At 38.6% G+C, this 19,692-nt stretch overlaps 2 protein-coding genes across 3 annotated transcripts; one reads left to right on the top strand and one right to left on the bottom strand.

Moving 5' to 3' along the window:
- Positions 1-11,444: 11,444 nt before the first annotated feature.
- LOC122009077 (WRKY transcription factor WRKY28-like) lies at positions 11,445-12,786 on the top strand. The gene is made up of 3 exons (XM_042565076.1): positions 11,445-11,899; positions 11,994-12,110; positions 12,204-12,786. The coding sequence occupies exons 1-3, from the start codon at positions 11,507-11,509 to the stop codon at positions 12,549-12,551; spliced, it is 858 nt and encodes a 285-aa protein (XP_042421010.1). The 5' UTR covers positions 11,445-11,506; the 3' UTR covers positions 12,552-12,786.
- Positions 12,787-15,715: 2,929 nt separating this feature from the next.
- Positions 15,716-19,358, bottom strand: LOC122009076 (two-component response regulator ORR24-like). Of its 2 annotated transcripts, none has more exons than XM_042565074.1 (6): positions 18,808-19,358; positions 18,399-18,551; positions 17,841-18,236; positions 17,667-17,743; positions 16,164-17,441; positions 15,716-15,951 (listed from the first exon to the last, which is right to left on the bottom strand). In XM_042565074.1, exons 1-6 carry the CDS (start codon positions 18,932-18,934, stop codon positions 15,865-15,867), a joined length of 2,118 nt encoding a protein of 705 aa, XP_042421008.1. In that variant the 5' UTR covers positions 18,935-19,358; the 3' UTR covers positions 15,716-15,864. The 2 variants fall into 2 exon arrangements, with proteins under 2 accessions (XP_042421008.1, XP_042421009.1); XM_042565075.1 differs by having other exon boundaries at positions 15,716-15,948.
- Between the last annotated feature and the right edge of the window lie 334 nt (positions 19,359-19,692).

Raw genomic sequence — 19,692 nt, 5'->3', positions numbered from 1 at the left:
TTTTATTATTTTGATCAGGCCCCTGTTAGAATGTTTGGAGTTTATATTAGGGGGAGATAGAATAATGCTTTATGATATGATACTCTTTAATATCAGGCCCACGTTGGGCCTGATATCCAAGCATATCAGGCCCAACGGAGGCTGATTGTATTTTAATTTTTTCCCAGCACCTATAGATATTTAAATAATGATTTGCCAGCAGATTTGGAGTCCTTGCAACTCCAGAATACCACTAGAGCTGAAATGGGTCCAATCAGAGGTGTCTAGGTCCATCAGTGGGTTTTGACCAAAACCCATTGATGGCCCTCCCCTACTTGGATTTACATGAAATCAAGTCCCCTGTGTAGGTCTTGGCGGGGAGATGGTATATATGGTGTCAAACATAATTTATACACCATGGATTAGGAAGTATGGCTCCGTGCCAGTTGCCACTTATTCCACTTATGGCCATGCTATAGACTTAAACCCAATGGTAGCACCTTCTAATTTTATTTTATTTTTTATTTTTTCATAAGGAGCATGGTAGCACATTTTGAGTTTATAGAAAGGGGGAGATAGTATAAATTTATATGAAAGGATATCATACCAAGGCCACTTTGGGACTGATATGGTCTCATATCAAGCCCACGTTGGGCCTGATATCCAAGCATATCAGGCCCAACGGAGGCTGATTGTATTTTAATTTTTTTCCCAGCATCTATAGATATTTAAATAATGATTTGCCACCAGATTTGGAGTCCTTGCAACTCCAGAATACCACTAGAACTGAAATGAGTCCAATCAGAGGTGTCTAGGTCCATCAGTGGGTTTTGACCAAAACCCACTGATGGCCCTCCCCTACCTGGATTTACATGAAATCAAGTCCCCTGTGAAGGTCTTGGTGGGGAGATGGTATATATGGTGTCAATCATAATTTATACACCATGGATTAGAAGGTATGGCTCCGTGCTAGTTGGCACGAAACAGTGCACAGCTTTTCTTTTCTACCCTATGCAAGGTGACTTTTAAAATTGATCTTTTTTTATTTTTTTTATCAGGACCCTTTTAGAATGTTTGGAGTTTATATTAGGGGGAGATAGAATAATGCTTTATTAAATGATACTCATATCAGGCCCACGTTGGGCCTGATATCCACTCATATCAGGCCCAATGAAGGCTGATTTTATATTATTTTTTCCCAGCACCTATAGATATTTAAATAATGATTTGCCAGCAGATTTGGAGTCCTTGCAACTCCATAATACCACTAGAGCTGAAATGGGTCCAATCAGAGGTGTCTAGGTCCATTAGTGGATTTTGACCAAAACCCACTGATGACCCTCCCCTACTTGGATTTACATAAAATTAAGTCCCCTATGCAGGTCTTGGCGGGGAGATGGTATATATGGTGTCAAACATAATTTATACACCATGGATTAGGAAGTATGGCTCCGTGCCAGTTGCCACTTATTCCACTTATGGCCATGCTATAGACTTAAACCCTCTGGTAGCACCTTCTAATTTTATTTTATTTTTTATTTTTTCATAAGGAGCATGGTAGCACATTTTGAGTTTATAGAAAGGGGGAGATAGTATAAATTTATAAGAAAGGATACCATACCAAGGCCACTTTGGGCCTGATATGGTCTCATATCAGGCCCACGTTGGACCTGATATGCACTCATATCAGGCCCACGTTGGGCCTGATATCCAAGCATATCAGGCCCAACGGAGGCTGATTGTATTTTAATTTTTTCCCAGCACCTATAGATATTTAAATAATGATTTTCCAGCAGATTTGGAGACCTTGCAATTCTAGAATACCACTAGAGCTGAAATGGGTCCAATCAGAGGTGTCTAGGTCCATCAGTGGTTTTTGACCAAAACCCACTGATGGCCCTCCCCTACTTGGATTTACATGAAATCAAGTCCCCTGTGAAGGTCTTGGTGGGGAGATGGTATATATGGTGTCAAACATAATTTATACACCATGGATTAGGAAGTATGGCTCCGTACCAGTTGCCACTTATTCCACTTATGGCCATGCTATAGACTTAAACCCTATGGTAGCACCTTCTAATTTTATTTTATTTTTTATTTTTTCATAAGGAGCATGGTAGCACATTTTGAGTTTATAGAAAAGGGGAGATAGTATAAATTTATAAGAAAGGATACCATACCAAGGCCACTTTGGGCCTGATATGGTCTCATATCAGGCCCACGTTGAGCCTGATATGCACTCATATTAGGCCCACGTTGGGCCTGATATCCACTCATATGAGGCCCACGTTGGGCCTGATATCCAAGCATATCAGGCCCAACGGAGGCTGATTGTATTTTAATTTTTTCCCAGCACCTATAGATATTTAAATAATGATTTGCCACCAGATTTGGAGTCCTTGCAACTCCAGAATACCACTAGAACTGAAATGGGTCCAATCAGATGTGTCTAGGTCCATCAGTGGGTTTTGACCAAAATCCACTGATGGCCCTCCCTTACTTGGATTTACATGAAATCAAGTCCCCTGTGAAGGTCTTGGTGGGGAAATGGTATATATGGTGTCAAACATAATTTATACACCATGGATTAGAAGGTATGGCTCCGTGCCAGTTGGCACGGAACAGTGCACAACTTTTCTTTTCTACCCTATGGAAGGTGTCTTTTAAAATTGATCTTATTTTATTTTTTTGATCAGGCCCCTGTTAGAATGTTTGGAGTTTATATTAGGGGGAGATAGAATAATGCTTTATTAAATGATACTCATATCAGGCCCACGTTGGGCCTGATATGCACTCATATCATGCCCACGTTGGGCCTGATATCCACTCATATCAGGCCCACGTTGGGCCTGATATGCACTCATATCATGCCCACGTTGGGCCTGATATCCACTCATATCAGGCCCAACGAAGGCTGATTTTATATTATTTTTTCCCAGCACCTATAGATATTTAAATAATGATTTGCCAGCAGATTTGGAGTCCTTGAAACTCCATAATACCACTAGAGCTGAAATGGGTCCAATCAGAGGTGTCTAGGTCCATCAGTGGGTTTTGACCAAAACCCACTGATGCCCCTCCCCTACTTAGATTTACATGAAATCAAGTCCCCTGTGAAGGTCTACCTGGGAAGATGGTATATCTGGTGTCAAAACATATTTATACCCCATTTCAATGACCGAGAACTGCTGTCCTATCTTATTTTGCAATGATTACTACAATCCCTTTGTGCGAGTTTTAACACATCTATATTTCACTACATATTTACGTGACTTTGAAATTACGAACCCCTTCCTGTTGAATTGAAATGTATCACATTTTTATTTGACACAATGGAGATATGGTGTGAAGTATTATTTCTGCCTTGCAGGTGATGGTTTACATTTCTTATACCTACCATAACACTGTAACACAAACTAAATACTCCATAAACGTATATAACAGAAACATCACTTTTAACAACTATTTTTCTTACAAACCTATTTATGTACTTCATACAAAACATATGGCTCAACTCCTCCAATTTACAATTCAGTCAAGAACCAAGGGCTGGCGGCATTCTACAGGTCCTCCGATTATGGCCCAGTTGTTTGCACCTCTTGCATTTGATTTTTACCTTCCCATTATGTTTCGACTCGATCCTTGCCTTCTTTCGCCTACCAGGCTGCACAAGGCTACGGGGACATAGCACTATAATGTTGTTGACTCCCCTAGGCCAAAATTCCTTGCTTCGACAGGGGTAAATATGATCCATGTATGTCGTTTTCTAATTATGTGAATGAAAATAATGCTCACAATATGGGAGTGTATCCATGTTCCGATGAATTATGACGGCATTTGCATGTGAGCAAGGCAATCCTGAAATTTGAAACTCCCCACAGTTACAATATTTCCTCTCCAAACCAACAATGTATGAAGCACCCCATGTCTCTACTTCCATTTCGGATTGAGAGTAGGGGTGGACTTTATATCGTCTAGCTTTCTTCCTCCTTGATTGCATTTCTTTGGTAGCATGAGGTGTCAACGCAACATACCATTTCGACGCTTCCTCCTTACGGTTAAAGAGCCATTGAGCTACCTTTCTTCTGGTATTATCAATTAACCTGTTTATCAGAAGTTCACGCGTCTTCTTGAACAAAGCATTTAAACTCTCTACACAATTGGTGGTTAGCATTGTGTACCTTCTGCCACTAAAGTGTGCATTAGCCCATCTTTTAGGGTCAATGTTCTGAAGCCACTTATGAGCATCTGGATGTTTTTCAAGCATGGACTGTATTATGAGATCATATTGTAGTGTTGTATTTGCTCGAGCAGCTGCCCAAAACAACCCTAAATCTGACCTACTGCCAGTATCTGTTACCATATTGCAAGACATGTGGTGGCAACAAAAAGCATGATGGGCAGTAGGGTAGACTTTCCTAACTGCTGCTATAATGTCACGATGTCTATCTGATACTATACTCATTGACTCTGGATCAACATTAAAGAATCTCTTCGTATGATCCAGAAACCACTCCCATGCAGACCCACATTCAACTTCAGCGATTCCAAAGGCTACTGGGAGGACATTGTCATTAGCATCTATTGATGTAGCCATCAACAATACACCCGGATATTTGCCTCTTAGGTGTGTGGCATCAATTAAAATTAATTTACGCAGATAAGACCTGAATACTCTTCTACAAGCTCCAAAACTCCAAAAACAGCGTTGGAACTGATTATCCCCATTCCTGTGTAGTGCCACATAGGTTTCAGGATCCCTGACTCTTAACTCACGCAGATATAGTGGAAGATCTCTATATGTTTGATCATAATCTCCAACAACTTTCTTCATCGCTTTCTCTCGAGCTATGTAAACTTTTCTGTAGGATATGGTCACTCCGAACCTGTGTTGCACACGGGTTCAGAACCTCATCTTCTTGAATACTAGCTTCTTCATTTAGATCAAATGTGAAATTACTGCTTGTATTTCTATTTGTGTTATGCACACAACTATACTGTGAAGATAATGGAATATCTATTCTGGATACTTCTCCTACATTATCTGCATATCCAATGCTAGAATTTGCATCAAGAGTATTCCATATCTCAGATAGAATTTCGTCAGTTATATGATCATCCCTGATAAATAAATTACAAACTATTTTAGTAAATTTGCAACTACATAATCTATTTCTGTAGTTAAATTGTAATTTTGCTCAAACTAGGAAAGGTCTGATGTAAAAGCAAAGTTTTAACCACATAACACGTTATCGATATTAGGCCCAAGGTGGGCCTGATATCTATGATATCAGGCCCCTTTTGAAGTAGATACTTCTTGTAAATTAGGACCACCACTGACTAAACTCTAAATCATAAATAAACAATTTTTAGCCAAACTTAACTATCAACGTCAAAAACTAACATGACTTAAATCGATTAAGTCTTCTATTACATCATAATTCAGGTGTTGTTGAATATTATTCCCCACACAACCAAAATTAACTATAAAAACACTTTTTGCTGCCACCCTTCCCACCAATAGTGTAATTTTTATTTACCTTCACTACCCTAATTTACAGTAAAAAAATCAATACATACATGTTTAAATCTTTAAATGTGTGCTTCTACTAATTTCCCTTTTGCAAGAAGTTTGTCTTTCTCGGCTGACGTTCTTAACTTAATTTGTCCTTGGTCTCCTCTAGCAACTCTTACGCAATTATGTCATAAACCTAACTGGTCTATTGCAATCCCGCCAACCACCACGAGCAGTAATGGCAAGCGCAGGGTTCATATTTCTTTTTTCTTTCAAGTTTATAACACCACACAGAGGGATGGAGGGAGAGAGACGGTGAGAAGACGTGCATCCGAACCACAAATTATTTTTCAATTCTAATTTCGGCTTGGATGCTTGGAAAAATGTGTTTGAAAAAAGCGGTTGTCAAGTTAGCCAGAGGAATAATTTGGGAATTGATTTTGATAAATTTTGCCTTTTGGTAAATATCAAATGATGATACATTTTTTAATAAATATATTAAATCTAGTACACCTTTTGATAAATTGTCATTCTTGTTATAAATAATTTTCTTGATTGCAGTTCTAGCTGGTCACTGAACACTCGGGTCTTATCCTATTGGCAAAACGCAAAGCTGACGATGACATGATCCACATCTAAAAGCGCAACGCGGTCGCCAACGCATCCACGTGGACGCACACTCATAATTTAGACAAAGCAACGTGTCCAATATAATTCTATGCGCGCTTGTTTTTGTCCCTTTAATTTCAATTGACGCACAAGCAACACGACCAGCCATGAGTCATGCCGTTAAATATATATATATATATATATATATATAAATTTTATTTACGTATTAATCAGGGATTAGAATTAGAGAGTGTGATGTATTATTAAAAAAATATTAATTAATGAAGAATATAGAGCTCATTTTTATTTATTAATTAATTAGAAATTTAAAATTTGAAATCTAATTATAGTATTATTAAGAATTTTTTATTAATAATTTTATTTGATTTTTTAATCATATATCTTAAATTTGATAATACTGTAAACATAAAAAATAAAAATTCTATAAATATTTTGGACTGATAACATTACAAAATATATTTTTCTTAATTTTTTAACAACATCAATATGATATTAAATTTTGTTTTTTAATAAGAGGGATACTCTTAAGAATATACGATCATCCGCATATAGTAATTTAACGCAGGTGCACGATGACACGCATATATACATCTCCATATCAACGTCGAAACGGATAATCTTAAGAATATACGTAGATACCTAGGTCGCTCGACCCTATCTATGCGGTCTTCTAGTAGTTGTACATTTATTTTGCGCCGCCGCCGAAAACGACCGCACAAGGCTGAGTATGTGTTTGCGTTCAGCATTTAAAATGGAAAAAAAAAGGCACGTCGGCGACGACGATTCCATAAATTTTGTCAAAAATTGCGTGCCAAGTCGGTGAACCGCATACGTCGAAGCATGCGACCTCTCATGACTTCCTTTTCACGACTCGGATGGCGAACGCCTCGGACGACCTTGACTTGGCCGACACCATGAATGAAATTTCTCGATTGGACCGTTCACGGAGGAAAACAGATAAAGTGGCGATTGATTTTGGGTTAAGTTCCGGATGAGACAATTTTTATAAGATTTATAGTATGAAATGAAATATGTCCTCGTGCTAAATTGATGAATGATATATCTATCATAGCATAGAGATTAGTTTTTGAAAAATATATATTCTTATAAAAAAAATTTCTTTTCATTTCCTAATTATTTAATAATCGATTATAAATTAATTCTATAATTTATCTTCTTTCTTTCATATAATCTGAAAGATATAATATGAGAGATGTCATAAATATAATTATTTTTATGATGAAAGATTTAAATAAATTGAATATCGTAAAGGGTTCGGTTTGATTTTATTATGATGCTTTTTTAATTACATGTTCTCCAACTACTAACTTTTTATTTTTTATTGGCAAGTATGAAATTCTTGGTCCTTAAATTGCTTTCTTTTGTCCAAGGGATTGAAAATTAGCTTTTTATTTATTCTCCTACACTTGTTGCACAAATTTCAAAGTAATGGTAGCCAACATTAGAAATTGAAATTAATTAGCTTAGAATATTGCAATTTTTCAACAATACTTTACTATCTATAAGCATATACATACAATCAAGTAATTGAAAATCTAATTAGCTTGTTCTCTATGCATTTCAGTTCTTCAACAAATTTCACATCAACATGCAAAATTCATCTTTTTCATAGTGAGTGATACGGTGCATAAAAATGAGGTTTGATAAGATTAAATAGTTAGAAGTTAAGAGGATGTGGTAATCAGAAGTCAAGGGAATGTCGTAGGTAAGGATGATCAGAAATTAGAGGGAGGCGACAGTCAGTAAATAGGAGAGGAAAGGAGTTAGACCGTCTGACGTCATCAGCCGTATAATTCCCGGTCGAGTACCGATATATTACGGTCATCCTAGATATGAGACATAATATGTAGCCTGGAGTAATGTCTAACCTGCCCCGACTAGTCGGGTTTCCTCAACCCGATCCGCATAGCCAGGCCTGATACTCTCAGTAAGACAACTCTCGGTCGGCCCTTCAGTAAATTGAGAGTAAAAGATGGGGCCCTCGCCACAGCTCATCTCCCTCACCAAGACTCAAGTTAGGGGTCACGTCCGAACGATCACCCCAAGCTGTTCGTAGCTGAACCCGGTCAGAACAGAAAGTACTAGGCAACAACAATGTCAAGGAATCACAACCTTCTGTCAGAAAATAACTGCCATACGGCAGGTAATATTCTAATGGTCTGTTATCATCTGCGAATGTAATCTTCTTTCAGTCAATAAGAGGGCACCACGTATTCTCCCTCACCCGACAAGCTCTGACATCCGATATTCTCTGACACTAGTCGGTCTCCAGAGATACGCATTGTCATATCAAAAGGGAGATTCTCTCCATTGAGTAGGTACGTGCACATTTGTACTCGTCTTCTATAGTTCTTTTTCCTTTGTATAATATTCTTCTGGGGGAAAATACCTGACTTAAGTGTCGAAGGGTCTGATCCGGAGACTTTTTCCCTAGTTTCTGGTCACTAACGTTCCGTGTGCTTATATGAGTGTGCGCAGAGTTTAAGTACCGCCGGTTTCGTCACCGTCGTCCTTCAATCTCACGTGAGGGTCCATTTTCATGGGCACATACACTTGGTGTGTCCAAGTCGTCTCTCCGTCAACACCGATGACATCTCAGTCGATTTTCATCTGACTCAGATTTCGAATAGGATCAATGAAAAGAATTCATAAGCTTAATTAGGTCACCTTCCATACATTGAATATAATTTTGGGACTACTACCTAATCAAGATTATTAAGATCGACTTACTGACAAAGTCTCAACCAAATTGAATTCATGGCAACAAGTTTTTTCTTCATCAAAGGCAAGCAGACAAGAATTAAGAGCGTGTGCTTACTTTCAAGATTTTATTACTCATTACTCATTATAATAGTCGTCTACCTAGTTCCCTCATAAGTATAGAAATATTAGATCGGAATATTTAATTTGCAAACCTACTGATTTTGGATATCGACATTAAAACTTATGTGAAGTTCTAACCAGTTGACCGTGATTCTTCTTCTTTGTTTTTCTAATTTTTTTGGTTTTGAGTTGAACTAAGTAGAAATGCATAATATTCATCTTTCATTGTTGTATCTAAAATTTTATTTGGGTTGGCGATTGATTATAAGTTCTTCATGTAACTTGAAAACAAACGGCGAGAAAGTGAATGAATGTAATCAATTTTTTGCTAAAATATAACTTTTATTTGGTAACATTGGAGTCTGAGCTTTTACACACTATAGTTTACATTTAGTTCCTAAAGATAAATGAGATTGCTTCTTAATTTTAATGATTCCACAGAATGTGTATGTACTAAAGCTCAAGCATGGTTATTGATACGATGAATAGGAAAAAGGCATCCCAAGAGGTTTAGGGGTTAATAAGCTTGTATAAATCATGATCAAAGTTCACGGTGGGTCAAAAAGTTGAATAGTTGGCTTATCAGGGTCCTATACTCCTGATTGACCTTGTTGATTAAACAGGCCCTCCGTGGGCTTCACTCCTGGCTTAGATCGAACTCATTCAGGACTCAGCTCTTCTCTCTCTCCCGATCAACCCTGTCGATCAAAAAGGTTATCCATGGGCCCCACTCTCGGTAAGGACTGGACTCACTTAGGACTCAACTCTCCTCTCTCTTGATCGACCCTGCCGATTAGACAGGCTCTCCTTGAGCCCTATTCCTAGCTGTTCCTAGCTCGGACTATATTCGAACGGGACTCCATTGTCAATCTCCCGATCAACCCTGTCCATCGGACAATCTCTCAATGCCCCAATGCTATACTCTTGGCTCAGACCAGATTTTGCTCCCTGTTTTTTCCAAATTAGTCCTTCCGATCGAACATACCATAAAAGAATTAATATTGACTTGCTAGACAACCCATAAAACTGTGCACCTTTTAGGGATTTTGCTATGACCCAGTTAGGCCATATATAGAAATGAGCTATCTGAGAAGCTCATCTTCTAGCTAATAGCCTAAGAGGTCTCCCGGCTCAAAAGTTCAGTTAACACGTGAGTCTATCAGAGGATCGTATCTATGTATATACATAGATACTTATATGATATACCTTTTCCATAATTATGTAATTGATGGATGCGGTATAAACATAATAACAGAACAGATTGATTGATTGTACGATAATGCCTCATTAATATGGAGATTACGAGAGACATTATAAAAAGGGGGTCATTCTCTGTTGGCATAAGTACGTTACCTATGCGCACATACATACACATCTCCTTCTATTTTTTTGTTACTTGATGTCATATTTTGCTATCATCATTGCTGACTTGATCATCCGAGTAGTTGCACTATGGATCCTCCCTGGCTTATTTACTGGCAATTTCCTTCTCATCACAGGAGTTCTTGGAGGCAGTCAATTTGAATACCATATCACCGACGGTTCATGTTACGTTGATCGCTTTCGCACCGGATCGATTATAGTTATTACAAATGTAGAGAGATGATTATAACTTCCAAAATGAGAAACCTTCGCTCTTATACTTAATATTAAATTGCATGGTTTAAAAATATTATAGTCAAGTCATAAGGATAAACAGCTACTAGACCTAGCCAACGTTATTAGGATCTATCCATTGTCAAAGTCTCAACCAAATTGGACTCTTGGTAACAAGTATTTTAACAAGTATTTCTCCCCATCAAATTAAAGGCAAGTAGGTACTTATTCAAATTGTGTTTAGTTTTTTCTTCATATTTTGTTATTCATTATTCATACACCTAATTCCCTCTAACGCGATACAAAAATTAGATCACCAATGTTTGATTTGCAAACCTACTCATTGGAAATGTATAGGCATTATACAAATAGTGGTGGTTGTTCACCACTTCCAATTCTCTATTTTTCTTTTTTTTTTTTCAAAATTGTTAGGCTTGAATTGAATTAATTGAAAAATCAGATACAAGGTATTATTATATATCTAGAGAGAGTAGAATTTAGCCAACTCCCAACATACATCAAATGGGAAGTTTCCAATTTGTCTTCATTACTTGAATAATTTTGTTATGAAGCAATAAGTGGACTTGAATAATCTCCCATTCAATCTGACTGTAGTCCAATCCATCAAATTGGTTGATTGTTTCTTTGAAGATCAAATTAATTAATTATATAACTCTTTCTCTCTTACAATTTGTTTTGAATCAAATATTATCTCGATTTTCTAATTTATCTTATAGCCGGAGGTGCTCGTCGCTTACGTGGTAGAAGATGATTCGCTTGTCCCTGTTTTGAATCTTTCCTAATTTGCAAGTCTCTGCCGTATCGCATCTAACTGAAATCTTTCTATATATTCCACCACCAATTCCAATCTCCCGTTCGTGCCTTTCACTTCTCTTCTCTTCTCTTCTCTTCTCCACTGCTACGGCTGCCCTTCCCCTCGCCATGGACTGCAAGTGGCTCGACCTCGACCTCAACCTCAGCACCCTCCACGACCCTCCGGCCAAGTGCGGCGCCGACGACGCCGACCGCCCCGCTGCGAAGCAGGTGAAGGAGCTGGAGGCGGAGCTGGGCCGAATCTCCGACGAGAACAAGCGCCTCAAGGAGATGCTCGCCTCGGTGGCCGCCAACTACAGCGCGCTGCAGGGGCAGCTAGCGGAGCTCTCCACCAAGGCCTCCTCCTCCTCCGAAGCCAAGCGGAGGCGAACCGCCGTCGCCGAGTGCTGCACCTCCAGCGAGGAGGAAGAGGACTCCGGCGGCAAGCGCGCCAGAGAAGAATCCTGCAAGCCGCTGCTCTCCAAGCGCTACGTCCGCACTGACCCGTCCGATTCCAGCTTGGTAATTGCAACATTAATTGATTGATTATCCCAAACAGTCTCGATCGCTCTGCTCGTTAACTAACTCGGTCGATCGCTCCTCTGTTCTTGATCAGGTGGTGAAAGATGGGTATCAATGGAGGAAATACGGGCAGAAAGTGACGAGAGATAACCCCTGTCCCAGAGCTTACTTCAGATGCTCCTTCGCTCCATCTTGCCCTGTCAAGAAGAAGGTGAGCTGAGTGAGTTCGGCAACAGATTCCCCTCGAAATCGAACCAAAATCTGTTTTTGATCGATTCGGATGATGAATTTTTGGGGGTTTCAGGTGCAGAGGAGCCCAGAGGACACGTCCCTGCTGGTGGCCACCTACGAGGGCGAGCACAACCACGGCGGCCAAGCTTCTAACTCCGCGTCCAGCCGCGGCGCCATCAGCTCGGCCCACGAGCGGACCCCTCCTCCTCCTCTTCCTTCTCCGACGCCGAGCAAGATGATGCTGGAGTTTGGGCCGGTGAGACCGCAGCAGAAGTCGGAGTCGCCGCCGGAGCTCCCCCGGAGCCTGGTGGAGCAAATGGCGGCGTCGCTGACGAACGACCCGACCTTCAAGGCCGCCGTCGCCGCGGCCATCTCCGGGAGGATGTTCCAGCCGCCGCCGCCGCCTCCGCCTCCAATGTGATTCTTCTTCTATTTCAATTATTTTTCATCGAAAAAGACAGATTTAGATGATCGCGGAGAGAGCGATCGAGATGGTGTTGTGAATACGAATCTGCCGGCCGGCGAGAACTAGGATTTAGATTTTGGAGCGATGCAATTCGAGTTCACAAGAATTATGATCATGGCAAAATTCGATTTCCCTTTTAGTGGAAATATGGAAATTATAATAGATTCTGATACAATTTTAGTAGAATTAATTAATTGGAACAAAGTATGCCAATTGGACAAGTACAGAGATCTGGGAAGCTTCCTTCCTCTTGCCACCATATCTAAGACTAGATTGGCGGCTGCTCACGACAAGTTTGCAAAAAGTCAACGAACCGAGTCTGCCGTCAAACACGTGTGGTTGGATTTCTGGTCAAGCAGCTGGTTTTGGTCCCACTGATTTGGGAAAAAGTAGATTCATTGTATTTGTATTCTGTATTTTGAAATAATAAGCGAATGCCCTGTATGTGGAAATTGGAATGAAGAAAAAAATATTGATAAAAAATATCAATATGTTTAAAGAAATTTTAAAAACTGGTGGCAAATTTAAACTTGAATTTTGTCCATGCTCCAACATTTGATATCAAGAAATAATAAAGGTAAACCCATTCTGATAATACCTTTCTATGAATTTTAATTTTAAATCTTTAATAAAAAATATTCATTATTCATTATTTATTGCAACTAGTTACTTACTTTGCCGGTCAATCTTGTACACTCCTAAATAGTCATGTTGTTGACATGGTCAACAGATGAAGGAAGAAGGTGAAGTAGATAGAGAACTTAAAGGTTTTATTAGTCTTACTTAGCTACTATATTAAAAGGTGAAGTTGCTCTCTTGACGGCTCTTTTAAGATGTTTCATACATTTTTATATGAGAGAGATCAAATATGACATTTTCATATCGGTCCCTCCATAGTTATGATAGCTATAGTACATACAATACAAAGTGGACATCATGGAAGACAAAAGATGAGGGGAATTTTCAACGGTAAATTAAAAAAAAATCTCTAATTATAATTTTAACTTTGCATGTAATTCCCATGTGTAAAAAATTTTATTTCCACTCTCTACATGTAAAGTTTTATTTGCTTTAACTCTCTCATGCAAATATCATTATCTAATTGTACCTCAGATTTTTTAAGTATAAAAAATCTAAAATTAAGTATAATTCCTCTTAAGTTCAACACTTTAAACTAAAATTGAGTATATTTTCTATCAAAATTACCTCTTATATTTTTTAGGTATAAAAAGTCAAAAAATAGGTATAATTCCTACTAAATTTAACACTTTAAACTAAAATCGAATATATTTTTTATCAAATTGAGCACGACTTTCTAATTGTCCCTCAAATTTTTTTGCTACAAAAAATTCAAAAATGAATATAATTCCTCTTAAATTCAGTACTTTAAACTAAAATTGAGCATGTTTTCTATCAAAATTGCTCCTCATATTTTTTAGGTACAAAAAGTCTAAAAATGAATATAATTCCTATTAAATTCAGTATTTTAAACTAGAATCTAGTATATTTTCTATCAAATTAAAAATGATTTTTTCATACTTAATATAATTCCTCCTAAATTCAGCATCATTTAAAGAAAATCTAGTGTATTTTTCATCCAATTGAGTATCATTTAAAGAAAATCTAGTATATTTTTTATCCAATTGAAGTAAAAAAAGAGTCGTGCTCAATTTGATAGAAAATATATTAAATTCTAATTTAATGTGTTGAATTTAAGAATAATTATATTCATTTTTAGATTTTTTATACTTAAAAATATCAAGGATAATTAGATAAATTAATATTCATTATGTTTGATTAGGAAATGAAAATAAAAATTTTTATCAACGAAGATTATATGTAAAATTTTATTAATGATTAGGACCTGCATATAAATTTTTCCAATTTAAATTTACAATTTTCAATGTGTTTGACTTTCAAAGCACCTGTGCCTATAATAAAAGCTCAGTTAGCAAAGAATTCAACTCCATGTTTTGCGGAGTGATCCTTGGCTAGTTTCTCTATTTTATATGAGAGCTCTTGGCCAGGGCAACATGTTATGCTACTATCTTCTCCTTCGCATCTCAAGTTGTCCTATCCACCCTTAGGTTGCCCATTATCTTTTTGCTTCCTCTATCTCCAATTGCTCCCTCCTTCAAGCAGTGGCGTAGTCAGAATCTTCACTCAGGAGGAGCAAAACGACAGAGTCAACGAATGATGACAGTGATACTGGCTGCAAATAACAACGTCGACTAAGCGAAAGAAATCAATTAAGTAAATTTCACCTCAATTAAAAGGTATTTTTTTATGGTGTATCGACGAAGCGATGACGTTAACCAAGTAAAGATAACGATCATGCAACAAATGACATGGTAGTAATCAGTGTCGGCGATAATGACTTGGGATATAATGACATTATGTCGCATGTGATTTTGTGAGTAAAATTAGAGTTAGAAAAAAGAATACGAAAGAAATTATAGGAAGAAAAAAAATAAAAAGAGGAAAATAAAAGTGGGATTAGAGGAGGAAGAAAAAAAAAACAGATAAAGAAAAAAATTGACGTGAGAAAAGAGGAAAATGAGTTAAGTTAAAAGGGTTTTAATTGGAATTTTTTGTAAACGAGGAAAATAGATTAGGTTGAAAGGGTTTTTTAATTGTAATTTTTTGTAAACGAGGAAAATGGATTAGGTTGAAAGGATTTTAATTGGAATTTTTTTTTGCAAAAAATATAAAAAGTTTTAAAATTTATGATTATACATTTTTTTTTATTTTTTCTCACCGTATTAATATTTTCCTTGAATTCCAGGAGATGTGGTCGCACCCCCTGAGCTTATATAGCTACGCCCCTGCCTTCAAGCAACATCACCAAGTTCTTGTTCATGCCGACTGCTAATCCAATTTGTAGTTCGATTTTCATAACTATGGTTGAGCATGAATTTAAAGGGCAGGGTTTTGGGGAAAAGATTGTTTCTGCGATTCGAATCCATGACTATAAGGTCGCACGGTAACAACTTTAACGCTGAGCATGATCATCAAAAATACAACTTCAGAATAATCAATTGTTAATTTCCTACTCTACTTGCATCCCTAATTGATTTTCAACAATTAGGCACAACTCTTATTTGTGGTGTAAATTCTAGTTTTGGTAACCAAGTAGAACTCACATGTCTTTAGAAGTAACAATTCAGCTACATTACTCGTTCAGAATTTCAGATTCTTTCTGAAAAACAGAGATAAACTAGAACAATAAACATAAACAAGCTCTGCTACCATCAAACATAATAATCACTCAAGTCCAAAGGGAACACATGCAAGCACCGATCGAGTAGAGATCACACCCCATGTCGATATCCCCAAATAGCATGTCATCGTCCTGCTGAAAGAAACATAGTCAGCGTACCATCACTGATAAATTACAAGTCTTAAATGTCTACAGTGATACAACACAATTACACAAAGAAGCTAGTTAAGATGCAACCAGTAAATTGCATTGCTTGCTACATTAACTACTAACTTGACAGACAAACGTTTGAGTAACAAACACTTCCCTGGGAACAATCAACCGGGAAACACAGAAAAGGTACTTACTGGTTTAACCATGGAATTCACCACATCAGCCAGACAGGAACCGTTGGAGTTTATGCCACTGTGCAATCTTGAGTTCTCCGATTCATATCCACCCTTAAATTTCAGCTGACCGTCAACAGTGGACCTGTCAATCATGCAATCTTGTCTGACAAGCGATGTGCCAAAGTTTCCTTGTACTACTGCAGTGGCACCCAAGTTTTTCTCACCAACTGCAATGCCCGAAGAGTGAAACCGGGCAGTTGCTTCATCAGTTCGGAGTTTGGATAGCAAAGGATTTGAGTAACGACTCGAGACAGTATTTGAATTGATGGAATAATCCCAACTCTGAATAGAGTTGTCCAAGCTGAAATTAGACGGTCTTGAATCATCGTGCACCGGAGGCATGGCCATTGTGTTCCCATTGAGTGAACGAACATGATTATTGATATTATTATTTGTGATTGCATCATGCAGTGGAGCAGCCATTGTGTTTGCAAATTCGTCAAAAGGTTTGGTCACTGCATGAGTAGTTACCGAAGAAATATTTGCTCCAATGTTCCCAGAAGACAAGGCAATATTACCGAAAGGGGCTAGGATTGACAATGAACTAGTAGGATCTTCAGTTGAACCTGAAGCGCCCTGCCATGAGCCGTCACCAGATCTATTGTTAGAAGTAAACTGGGAAATATCTTGAAGGTTGAAATCGAGAAGCTCTGAACTTGAGGAAGACATTTTGACTGAGTGATTTTGCAATCCTCCTGTTCGATTGTGCTGCTCATGAGCCTGAACAAACAGAGGGTTGGTAGTGCCAATAGGAAAAGAATTGCTTTTAGGACCAACAGTGAATCCAGAATCCGAAAAGCCAGCAGGTAATTGGTTTCTTGGTTCTTGCAGCAATTTGAGTTGTGGAAATTGTTCGGGCTCCAAATTCATAGGCACTCCGTGCAACAAATTCATTTGGCGGTTGCCTGGCGCTACAATCCCTTGAATCCTTCCTAAATCAGTGTTACAAGGATTGCTTGTGCTTTTGTGCATTCCACAGAGCTGAACCGTTGGGGAAGGTAGTAGCCCCTGCATTGCTAGAGTCGATGAACTGTTCATTCTACCAAGAACTCCAGTTGGTTGAAGAGATCCTAGTACTGTCGGTAGTTGTCTTGATCCCCCAATTGCATAATAATTTCTGAAACCATTCAAAGAAGCCATATTTAGGTACGATGAGTTTCTACCTCCTACAGCTGCAACCATGCTCGCTTGTTGGCCTGCCACCACACTGAGCCTCTTCAAATAGAGCCTATATTTCTGCAATCATGAAATGCAAATGTAACCGAAACCATCAAAGAGAAGCAAACAAAAACAATAACTGACAGAAGAGTGAATCACAATTGTATTAACTCGAAGAGGGAAGCCTGTCTATTTACATATTTAACTTGTCAAAAGCATCTATAGGTCTATGGTCAGGTACCAGCGATTTTGGCACAAGCTAATGATGTAACATATAATGGAATTAAATGTATTGCTCTATACCTGTAGATGGCTTGCAACATTTTCCCTTGTTAGGTTCTCAACATTCATAAGATCAAGGATTTTCTTTGGTACAGCCTCTGCATAAGGAAGAGCAAGAAAGCGAAAGTTTCAAATATGTCTCAAATCCCTTTTGTTCGCCATTCTATGAAGGAAAGCAAAGACGAAGATGCTTACTGTCAATGCCCAGTTGGTTAACAGCAGCAACAAATTTCCTGTGCAGCTCAATTGTCCACACGACTCTAGGCTTTTTCTGGCTAGATGGATCATCATTCTCTATGTTGTCTTCACTATCATCTTCGTCTGCCTCGCTCTGGTCCTTCCGCTTCTTGGTGATTTTTCCATTGTGGTCATCTGCCGCCCAATGGCCATCTTCTGAGTTTGCAAGAACCTTCAGGCCATCATCCCTATTGTCAGAATCAGTACAGCAACTTTTTTCAAACTTCCTCCTCCTAATGACATGTTGCCATATGTTCCTCAGCTCCTCGATCCGCACTGGCTTTAGCAGATAGTCACAAGCGCCATGGCTGATTCCCTTCATCACAGTTTGGGTTTCACCGTTCGCAGACAACACTGTACCATAACATATTAATCTCATTCTTATTATAAAAAAAGAGATTTTTATATAGGGGCATCCCAAGAACAAATTTGAAATTTCTTGAAGAGCAAAAATAATCATGATAATAACCACCATGACAATAACTACTACTGTTTGAACAAGTTACTGAGACTTACTGATAACTGGAAGGTCCATCTCGAGGCCTACGAGCTCTAGTAGCTTGAAGCCGTCCATATCCGGCATGTGCACATCACTGATAACCAGATCAAATTTGTTTCTGTTCTCTCTCATCATGTTTAACGCCGTGATCGCTTTATCAGTGGTAGTAACTAGAGAAACAATTCACACACCCATAATTCTATAAGTTAAAATCTTGTTTTGGGTGAGAAATGGAAACAAAAAGGGAATTAAACAAACACTCAACAACAAAAAAGAGAAATAAAAGAGACCAAACAAGCAAGCGTTAATGCAGTTGAAACAATCATTCTATAGCAGTATTTTGCTTCAACAGATAAAACGTTGTAAGATGAAGAAGAAAAGTAGAAACGATGGATAAGAAAAACATAAGAAAGATTGAGGGCAAACCCTTGTACTGGCAGCGGACTAGCAGGGCCTCCAGCAACTTGAGGCAGATGGGGTTATCATCCACCGCAAGGACGCGCATGCCCACAGGAAACTGATCCCTGGTCCCCTTCCTCTCCTCCACAATCATGGTTCAAGAGAAATCCCCCACCGCTGCAAAGCAACCCCAGACAACTAAAACCCTCGGGCGGAGAAAAGCACTCGCTGCGGTCAGAGGTGGAAGAACGCCTGAGGCCGTCAAGGAGACACAAAATTGCAAACTTTGACACAAAGATGCAACCTTTGGTGGAGCAGAGAGCGAAAGCTACAACCTTTGGGCCGAAGATGCAAACTTCAGATTAGATGGAACAGGCTTTGGCGAAAAGAGGAAGAAAAAGGGTGGAGGATGAGGAAGAAGAAAGCAACATAAGTCAAATGGGGAAAGAACAATGAGACGGAGAGGGAGGCAGAGAATTTGGGTGAGGGAGAAAGAAAGGATTGAGGGTGGATGAGGAGGAACTGAGGGTGAGGATGAGGTTCCTGGTTCATGCACCCATCAATTATATGGCCACTTTCATCACTTGCCTTCTTTTGAGGTTCCTTTTGGTCATATTTCCACTTTGCCATCATCAATCATCACTGCACAATCAATGAAATTGCCATGGGTGACCAACTTGGAACTTGGAAGGGTTGGGATCTAGGGAGCTGTGGGAGAGGGAGGAAATCAGGGTTTGGCCTTTGTCCTCATCTCAATTTTGGCTCCATCCTACATATCCTTCTCTAGTTCCACTACCATCCTACATTTTCTCTTTAACTTTTTTATGTTGTTAGAGTTGAGACAATTTTGTCATATTTTGAGATGATAAATTGTAGAAAAATTATCTACATCATAATAGTACTTTCTCTTAT

The sequence above is a fragment of the Zingiber officinale genome, chromosome 8A (assembly GCF_018446385.1).
Source record: "Zingiber officinale cultivar Zhangliang chromosome 8A, Zo_v1.1, whole genome shotgun sequence".
Classification (NCBI taxonomy): Eukaryota; Viridiplantae; Streptophyta; class Magnoliopsida; order Zingiberales; family Zingiberaceae; genus Zingiber; species Zingiber officinale.
This window is presented reverse-complemented; position numbering and strand designations above follow the sequence as displayed.